The sequence below is a fragment of the Apium graveolens genome, chromosome 3, assembly GCF_009905375.1.
Source record: "Apium graveolens cultivar Ventura chromosome 3, ASM990537v1, whole genome shotgun sequence".
Taxonomy (NCBI): Eukaryota; Viridiplantae; Streptophyta; class Magnoliopsida; order Apiales; family Apiaceae; genus Apium; species Apium graveolens.
Window position 1 is genome coordinate 23,933,454 of NC_133649.1, and position 10,319 is coordinate 23,943,772.

Sequence of the window (10,319 nt, forward strand, 5' to 3'; positions counted from 1 at the left end):
GACATTTCTGGTGGCCAGAGTTGTAACCATCACGTTGCCACTTCAGGTGGCCAGAATGATATTGATTGCGAAACCGACCACGGAAATTTCCACGTTCACGGTTTCGTCCATAACCCTGTTCTCCTATATGCCCTTTCTCACGTTCATTCTTCAGGAATGACGTGTTATGTATTTCAAGTAACTGGGCAGAGCCTGTGGGACGTATCTGATGATTTTTCAGTAGCAACTCATTATTCTTTTCAGCCACAAGAAGGAGAGATATCAGCTCGCCATATTTCTGAAAATTCCGCTCCCTATATTGTTGAGCCAGGATCATAGTGTTGAGGTGAAAGGTTGAGAAAATCTTTTCAATCATTTCAGCATCAGTAATATTTTCACAACATAAAATTAATTTTGAGCTTATTTTTAAAGAGCAGAATTATATTTAGCTACAGATTTGAAATCCTGTAACGTCAAATTAATCCAGTCATATCGGGCAGATGGCAAGTGAACAAGTTTCTGGTGATCAAATCTATCATTGAGATTATTCCAAAAAGTGAGTGGATTTTTGATAGTGAGGTATTCAGATTTTAGTTCTTCGTGGATGTGATGCCTAAGAAAGATAATTGCTTTTGCATTTTATTCAACAGTTGAGATTTTTTATGGGTCAATAGTATCTTTTAGTCCATTAGCACTAAGTTGTAATTCCGCATCAAGGACCCATGACAAATAATTATTCCCTAAAACATCCAAGGCAACAAACTCTAATTTTGCAAGATTCGCCATTCTGAATAGATTTTAAATAAGATATAATATGTCACATAATATTTAAACAGACAAGTTGAAATAATAACTTTATACAAATGTTACGACGGCATTGCCAGCCAGAAAATTTTTTGATTATTACTTGACGGCAGCGCCATCTTTATAGTAGTATTACTTGACGACAAAACCATCTTCATAGATTTCAATCAGTAACATAAATAAATATGTAATAATAATTAGAATAAAATGAGAAAAAGAAATCGTACCTTTTTTATGATACAGTTTTAGTTGATAGAGACTCGTGGGTCAGAATAAGTCGTACCTCTTTCGAAAATCAAACTTCAATTGGGAGAGACTTGTGTTGATAACGTGTTATAAACCCTGATTTAAAATATTAGTTATGTTTAATGTACATGAAATATAGGTGAATAGAAGATATAAAGAGAAAGTTGTATTTCATTTCATTAGCTAAATGAGTTATTTATTGTAGTTGGTTTACAAGTCTTACTAAGTAAGCTATTCAAATCTTCTTCATTAAGTATTACAAAACTTCCTCGATAAGTTTTACAAGTCTTTTTCAATAAATTTTACAAGTCTTCTTAATTAAGTTTCTTTCTTAAAAAGCTGTGCAAGTCTTCCTCAGTAAGATTCGATAGACTTTCTCGATACGCTTTGATAATCACTTTATATTTATTCAAATATTTTAATAACTTATTTATTTTTATTTTTTTAAATATTTTCAGAATGAAAGAAAACAAACGTGAGGGAAATGAAGATATTATATTTACACTTGTCCTGACTGAAAAAAGTATGTTAATATTTAGGAGGATTTTCATATCCGATCATCTTTTTTATTCTTTTTCCAAATTCTTCATATAGAATGATAAGCTGTTTTAGTAAAATATCCTTTCATAATTATTTATTTCATTTTACCGATGAAACTTCTAGACCCAACGGTTTCTTCAAAAATTAATAAATCAGAGAATCTTATTAAAAAGAAAAAGAGATATCGCATTTAATTTCAGAAATCTATATTCTATATCTATATTATCTATATTATTAATATAATATCTCCTATCTATCTATATTGTTAATATAATATCTCCTAGTATTCCACGCTGGCAAATCCATGTGACGTTCTCCATTTAGTCCCCACCACGTCAACTAACGCGTCCACACATATTCAAAACACACACGAGCTGAGCAGGGTCATTTTCGTCTTTTCATCTTCTGGCCCAGCCCACAAGGGTTTGCCATCACTCCACTATATAAACACACACACACACTGACTCGTAGAAGTGAGTTGGTGGCAGTGTGTGTTCAAGTGCTGAAGCCTATACATACACCTATACTTACATTCTTCTTTCAGGTACAAACACATTGCAATTCAAGCTTTTTTCACTGTTTTTATCTCATTTTTCTCGATAATCGTGTTGAAATTCACTGTTTTTGGTTAGTTATCTCGTTATTGATGTATGATCTTGTGTGTATATGTGTATGTATGTATAGATCTGTTGTTTTTGTGCTTTATGGCATCGATTTTGTTTCGATCTGTTTTGTTTTTATTTTTTCGTGTTTTAATTATGTATAGCGTTTGTTTTGATGATTTTTTTTTTCATTTTTTTAATGTTAAATGCGTCAAAATGTGCTTGTTTTGCTAATTAAAAATGTGTTTTTTTGTTAAATATTTTTTGTTGTTTTTTTTGGTTAAATTGTAATGTTTGATTTTATTGTGTGTGTGTATTTGTGTTATGTTTATTATGGTTGTTTGTTATATGTTTGATATAATTGCTCATTTGTAATTATTGATTTTATTGTTTATTTGTTATATAATTGTAATTTAATTCAGAAATTAATTGTTGTGTTTGATCTTTTTTGTTTTATTAAAAGTTTATTTATAATGTTTGATTTCTATCGTTTATTGCTTATATATGGTCATGCTCCATTGAAAACTAATTAAAATTGAAGCAAATGACCAATAATTTGGTGAGTTGCATTTATGTGTGTGGCTATTTGTTTTAAATTTCTTCGTGTATGAGCCTGTATATTGTGATATATGATATATGTGGAGTTTTGTTCCTTATTTTATTTGTTCCTCGAGATGGATTGATTTTGAGATTGTTGATTGAATTTACATTTGTTGGCGATTGCAGTAACAAGTTATCAGCATGAGGAAAGCTACTGGTGGAAGAGAGGGTTATGAACAACAGGAAGGGAGTGGAGGCCGTGGTCGTGGCCGTGGAGGTGGTGGAGCTCAGCAACAGCAACAGGGTGGAGGCTACCAAGGTGGCGGTGGTAGAGGTTGGGCTCCCCAGCAGCAACAGGCAGGTGGAGGTCAAGGACGTGGAAGTTATGGAGGTGGCCGTGGAAATCAGCGTGGAGGAATGGCACCTCAGCAGTACTATGGCGGTGCACCTGAACAAATGTATCAGCAGGGTAGGGGAGCACCCCAACAACAGCAGCGTTCTGGAGGGCCTTCTGAGTACAATCAGATGCAAGGCAGGGGACCGCAGCAACAGCAGCAGTACCCTCAACACCAGCAGCAGCACCCTCAACAGTTCCAACAAGCACGAGGACCACCTCCACAAGGCCGAGGTGGTAGCCAAGGAGGGCTGGTACCTTCTTCTGGTGGACCTTCTAGGCCATCTGGCCCCGACCTACACCAAGCTTTTCAGGCTCCAAGACAAGCAGAGATGATGACCCAACCTATGCCACATGTGAAATCAACTGTGATTGATTCTGAGGCTAGTTCTTCATCCTCTATTTCTGAGCCCACCTCGTTGCAAGTGACCCAGCAGTTTCAACAGCTTTCTGTCCAGGAAGAAGGCTCTTCCAGTGAGACTGATCAGCCTAATCCATCTTCGAGCAAAGCACTGAAGTTTCCTCTTCGGCCCGGCAGGGGCACTACTGGTTCCCGCTGTATTGTGAAGGCTAACCACTTTTTCGCAGAATTGCCGGATAAGGACCTGCACCATTACGATGTGTGTTTCTTCCCTCTTGTGTAGTGTTTTACCTTTACATTTGTAAGTTTCATTTCTTATGCAACAAAAGTCTTTGTGATGATATTTAGGTCTCCATCACTCCGGAGGTAACATCTCGTGGTGTCAACCGTGCGGTTATGAAAGAGCTGGTGAAATTATACCAAGCATCTCTCCTGGGAAACCGTCTTCCTGCGTATGATGGCAGAAAGAGCTTATACACCGCAGGGGCCTTGCCTTTTCAAGCAAGAGAGTTCAAAATCACTCTCATTGATGATGATGATGGATCAGGCAATGCAAGGTGTTAATATTTCTTGACTGTCTATATTTTTGCCAACCTTCTCTTTCCTTCTTAGAACATCTATTGTCATTTTTCTGTAATAATCCCATTATCTATTAATTTGTTATTGCTTTAGCAACTATCCCATTATTTATTTATTAATTTTCATTCCCCCAAATGCAGAAGGGAGAGGGATTTCAAAGTTGTAATCAAATATGCGGCACGTGCCGATTTGCAGCATCTGGACATGTTTTTGAGGGGGAGGCAGGCTGATTCGCCCCAAGAAGCACTTCAAGTTCTAGATATTGTGCTTCGAGAGATGCCTACTTCTAGGTAGGTTTACATAAAGCATGAACTCTGCTTTGCTCTTGTAATTTGCAGCTATCTTCTGTACATGATAATAACGGTGGTATTCATCTAGTTGAGTTTGTTAAATTGATTTAGGTTTTCTCCTGTTGGTCGTTCTTTTTATTCTCCCAATATCGGAACAAAGCAACCCCTGGGAGAAGGACTCGAGAGCTGGAGAGGATTTTACCAGAGTATTCGCCCAACTCAGATGGGCTTATCTTTGAACATAGGTGTGTCTTGTGATAATATGCTATACTATTACAGCTTCCAGACCCTGTAATATATTGTATTCTATCAAATTGTTGATTTGTTATTTAACTAAATATGGTTATATTAGGTTCATGTGTATGCTATTCTTTTCTTACCACAAAAGTACTTGTCACCAGATCAATCTATTCAAGTTTATATCTGTAAATGTACTCTTACTTGTAAAGTAATTGATGTTTAAGTCTCTTTTCTGCAGTCACTACTTAATAAATTAAAATATTGTTTGTGTGATATTATAACAAAACTCTTTTTGATGGTGCAGATATGTCATCCACAGCATTTATTGAACCACTGCCTGTTATTGATTTCATTTCACAGCTACTTAATAAAGACATATCGTCCAGGCCATTATCCGATGCAGATCGTGTAAAGGTTCACTCCTGTCCCATGTTCTTTTTACCTGTCCAGGGTAGCATTTATAAGAGCACAGTCTTGTTTATATGTTTACTTGAATTTTTTTATGTCTAATAGTGTAATATATCACTTAATCGTGTTATTGACTCTTCTTCTTTTTACGTGATTATTACAATATCTACGTAATTTAGAGTACTCCGTTGTAAGATTATTAGTGGGGAAGCTTTTGATGTATGGCTGTTCAAATAATTTGGAAAACCTTTTCAAATTGCTCTACTAGAATTATTGGTGATGTTAGATTGATTAATGTTCTAGATTGCTCAGAACCCTCATCGGAGGGGTTGACTAATGCCTTCCTGCTTCGAGGGTTTGCTTCTAAACATATGGTTATAAACTCATGAGGCCGTAGGCAAGTAACATTTTATATCTAGGTTTCCTTTTGGAATTGTATGAGAAACATTCCCAATCACTGTAAGCAAATAAAAAATGTCTGTTCTAGTTCCGGCATAAGCAATGGTTTTTTTAGTTAAAGTTTTTGAGAAGGTTTGCTATTCTGATTTTTTTTTCTTTAAACTGGACATGTTGGTGAGTATTTTTTTCTAGTCTAAGACTCTTATGTCAATGTTTTTCAGATTTATCCATTTCTGACTTGTTACTGCTTAGAGACTGTTTTAATTTCCTTTGCTGGCTTTACTTGTGTTACAGATCAAAAAAGCATTAAGAGGGGTCAAGGTTGAAGTTACACATCGGGGAAACATGCGAAGGAAGTATCGCATATCTGGCTTAACATCACAGACAACACGCGAGCTGACGTATAAATCGAGTCGCTCTATATTACTGTTATCAGCTAATCTTAAATGTGCATCATGCAACTGTAGTACATCATGTCTGACATGTTTTTCATTTTCAATGTATCAGTTTTCCTGTTGATGATAGAGGTACCATGAAGTTAGTGGTGGAGTATTTCAGTGAGACCTATGGATTTAGTATTCAAAATATTCAATTACCTTGTCTTCAAGTTGGTAATCCGCAAAGACCAAACTATTTGCCGATGGAGGTTTGTGATTAAGTTATATAGTAGCTTGCAGTCCTGTTATAAATGCATATGCTTAATTCATTATTTTTTCAGGTTTGCAAGATTGTTGAGGGGCAAAGGTATTCTAAGAGATTGAATGAGAGGCAGATTACTGCCTTGCTAAAGGTTACCTGTCAGCGGCCTAGCGACCGGGAAGCAGATATCATGAGGGTTTGTTTTGCAGAACTTGTCTGGTTATTGTAATTATTTTGTGCTCTTGTTATGTATATCCAATTTAACTTCCTGTCATCAGTGAATGAATAATACATTTTTTTCAATCTATAGTTTATTATATTTGTATTTCGTGGTGAATTTGTTATTTTCTTTATGCTTCCTTATTTGTGCTTTATGAAACAAGGTGCTTTGAGTAAGATGTTCTCTCTTAGCAACATTTGTACACATGCCCTAGTGTTTCCACATCACATAAATTAAAAGATTACATGTGTTGAATTTATTGGAAATATACTGTTAAATTATCATATCATGTTGACCAATATTAGATAGTGGTCTTATGTACTTTCTGCTGATCTCATTCTCAGACTGTTAGGCATAATGGATATGATCGAGACCCCTATGCACAGGAGTTCGGCATAAAAATTAGTGACAAGATGGCTTCTGTTGAAGCTAGAATTCTGCCACCTCCTCGGGTAATTGAATATTATTGTATTTGTTATTCCGAGATATATGATCATGTTATCATGTTTGCTCTCCTTCGCTAGCTTGAGTTGGTTAGTAAATAACTCGTACCTTTTTTTGCATAGCTGAAATATCACGAGACAGGTCGTGAGCGGGATTGTCTACCGCAAGTTGGGCAGTGGAATATGATGAACAAGGTAATATTTCCTTAAGCTAGAATTACCACCCTAACCTGGAGAGTTCGTCAATATAGATAAATTGGTGATGACATTTGCACCTGCCTTGTTTTGTGTGACAAGTCATTTGTTTATATTCACCTACATGCACGTCAGTGTATCAGTTATTACTCTTAAGTATTATATATATGGCTCGAGAGACATTACATTGCTTTGTTAATCAGACCCTTCTATGTGATTTTCTTGTTTCCAGTTGTTTCTGCTTAACAGATGTTGTGCACCAATCTCTGCCTATTTTTTATTGCCTAAACTGCAACAAAGAAGTTCCATTCATGAAGAAAAGGAAGTTAAAAAAAGTTGTTTTACTTTAAAGTCAAATTAGACACTTTTTTCTTCTCGAAGACTTTCAAAGATGCTTTGTACATGACTTGTAACTTTATGTTGCATTGACAACTATTACTATGCAGGATCTTTGTCTATTAGAAATATAGTGGTTGCATAGGAGCATGTACTTTATTTAGCTGGAGAAGCGACTTACATTTAAAGCATTATAGATACAAAGTATGCTTTAATATTGTTTGCCTTGTTTTCAGAAAATGGTCAATGGGGGTGTAGTCAACTATTGGATGTGTGTTAACTTTACACGAAATGTGCCAGTGAACGCTGCCAATGGGTTCTGTTATGAGCTTGCACAAATGTGCAGTGTATCTGGCATGGTATAACCTTAACTGCTTTGTGGTTTTATATTCTTCTAATTTTTATCTATTAGAGAAATTTCTAATTTGAACTACCTTCTGTAGCAATTCAATCCTGAACCTGTCCTCCCTGCATTCACTGCTCGTTCAGATCAAGTAGAAAAAATGTTAAAAGCACGGTTCAAGGAGGCCATGGCAAGAGCCCAAAGGGAGCTTGATCTGTTAATTGTTATTCTTCCTGAAAACAATGGTTCCCTTTATGGTATTGAATTCTGACTTGAAATTAGTACATTGGTGTTTATGCTCTCATTATGTTTCCGTGGTTATAATGTCGTCAACTTTATTTTTTTTGTTTTGTGATATTTTTTAATTATGTTACAGGCGATCTGAAGAGAATTTGTGAGACAGATCTTGGTATAGTTTCCCAGTGCTGCTTGGCAAAGCATGTGTTTAAAATGAGCAAGCAATATCTTGCAAATGTGGCCTTAAAAATTAATGTAAAAGTTGGTGGAAGAAATACAGTCCTTGTTGATGCACTTTCAAGGCGCATTCCTCTTGTTAGTGATAGGCCTACCATAATCTTTGGTGCTGATGTCACACATCCTCACCCAGGGGAAGATTCAAGTCCCTCGATAGCAGCGGTATGAATTTTCTCACATATAATATTCTAGCTTTGTGATTTTTCTTTGTATTGTCAGTTTGTCACTACGTTGTTAAAATGTATTGCGGTCTTCAATATGAATCAGTTGGTCATTGGAATTACAGGTTGTTGCTTCGCAAGACTGGCCGGAGGTTACCAAGTATGCTGGCCTAGTTTGTGCCCAAGCACATCGGCAAGAGCTAATCCAAGATCTGTACAAGACCTGGGAGGACCCTACTAAAGGAACTATAAAGGGTGGCATGATAAAGTATGATCTCATGCTGTTTTTCAATAAGTTTGTGCTGTGCATTGGGGGGAACCCATGCTATAATAAGTATTCTTTGTTGCAGGGAACTACTCATTTCATTTCGAAGAGCAACTGGGCAGAAACCGCAGCGCATTATTTTTTATAGGTATCTGTTATTTGCTACGTTGTATTGCAGCTCATTCATACTGTTTGTAATGTTTACGATGTATACTAATAATATATTGTCTTTAGGGATGGTGTCAGTGAGGGGCAGTTCTATCAAGTTTTGCTATATGAGCTTGATGCAATTCGCAAGGTATTTTATACGCTACTTTTGTGCATAAGAATCTCCTATCTTTTCATATTGTGCCATAAGGGCGATGCAGCCTTGGTGTTATCATATTAATTCTTTGCTGCTTTTAATTTACATAATTGCTATTACAGGCATGCGCCTCTTTAGAGGCAAATTATCAGCCTCCAGTTACATTTGTTGTTGTTCAGAAGCGTCATCACACAAGGTTGTTTGCCAACAACCATCGGGACCGTAATCAAGTTGACAGGAGCGGAAATATATTGCCTGGTAATTTATTTGCCTCTTTGTATTGTGTTCTGAACCAGTGGTATTTAACAATATCACGAGCTTCACTGTTGGTAATTTCAGGGACCGTGGTAGACTCTAAAATCTGCCACCCAACCGAGTTTGACTTCTATCTGTGCAGCCACGCCGGCATCCAAGTAATGTGCCTCTTAATTTGTTTTTTAAATTTTTGCTTGGTTTGCTGCTTTTGGTTTTCCTTATTTGAGATTTACTTGGGCACAGGGGACCAGCAGGCCTGCACATTATCATGTCCTTTGGGATGAGAACAAGTTCTCAGCAGATGGTCTGCAGTCTCTTACAAACAATTTGTGCTACACGTAAGTGCACTTTTAGCATGTTGCACATCATAATTTTAATATTTTGTCATTGTTATTTTATTTACTGTCACTTGTGTTTATGCTCACAGATATGCTCGCTGCACGCGATCAGTATCGATTGGTAAGTAACTTTACTCAGAATTCATACCCTTTTGGCTTCTTCTGTATTCTTAATTATTTGTGGCATTAATCTTTGTTCTCCTTGCAGTACCACCTGCGTACTATGCTCACCTTGCAGCATTCCGTGCTCGTTTCTATATGGAGCCGGATACATCTGATACTGGTTCAATGACAAGTGGGGCACCTGCTGGACGAGGTGGAATGGGTGTGGGACGAAACACGCGTGCTCAAGTAAATGCTGCAGTGAGGCCCCTACCTGCATTGAAAGAAAATGTCAAGAGAGTGATGTTTTACTGTTAGAAGTTTGGTTTCGTAAGACCTGAAGTAAACACTAGCATTGAACATTATTAGATGCTAAAAATTGTAAAGGTCCAGTCCTCGTTACTTTATAAGACTCCTGCAGCTGTTTGCATGCGAGATTTATCGCGTGGGTTTGTCTATGTTTTGGATAAAAGCCCAATGGTGAATTTGGTTTAATTGCTTATGTTGAAGTTTATATGAATTTTTGGTTTTTCAAAGCTGCTTCATGCAGAATTTGAATTTTTCTACAACTTATGAAATTTGCTTTTGGTTCAAGTCTCTACATAATTTGTACAAGTGTTATGAATATGTGTATTAGTTTGATGATAAGTTAAGCAAAACACTTAAGTAAAAATCTAGTGTTTGTAGCCTCAACGGATAAGACCATCTTGGCTATCCGTTGAAGGAGTAGCTTTACTTGGCAATAAGTTTAGTATTGTAGCACATTTCACTTTCTGGTTTCAAGCTGTAATTCTTAGACGTTGTTAGGAAATGATCAGTCATGTTGACTACTAATGGATGTACAAATAGGAGGGCTAAGTGT

At 36.6% G+C, this 10,319-nt stretch overlaps 1 protein-coding gene across 1 annotated transcript; it reads left to right on the top strand.

The window, feature by feature from the left end:
- Positions 1-1,982: 1,982 nt before the first annotated feature.
- On the top strand, positions 1,983-10,051 carry LOC141711998 (protein argonaute 1-like). Its single transcript, XM_074514747.1, has 22 exons — positions 1,983-2,113; positions 2,898-3,725; positions 3,815-4,023; positions 4,186-4,335; positions 4,447-4,580; positions 4,880-4,989; positions 5,677-5,783; positions 5,890-6,028; positions 6,101-6,217; positions 6,586-6,693; positions 6,808-6,879; positions 7,452-7,574; positions 7,659-7,815; positions 7,935-8,194; positions 8,319-8,461; positions 8,544-8,606; positions 8,693-8,756; positions 8,885-9,020; positions 9,102-9,175; positions 9,261-9,355; positions 9,445-9,476; positions 9,564-10,051. The coding sequence occupies exons 2-22, from the start codon at positions 2,913-2,915 to the stop codon at positions 9,773-9,775; spliced, it is 3,318 nt and encodes a 1,105-aa protein (XP_074370848.1). The 5' UTR covers positions 1,983-2,113; positions 2,898-2,912; the 3' UTR covers positions 9,776-10,051.
- The last annotated feature ends 268 nt before the right edge of the window (positions 10,052-10,319 follow it).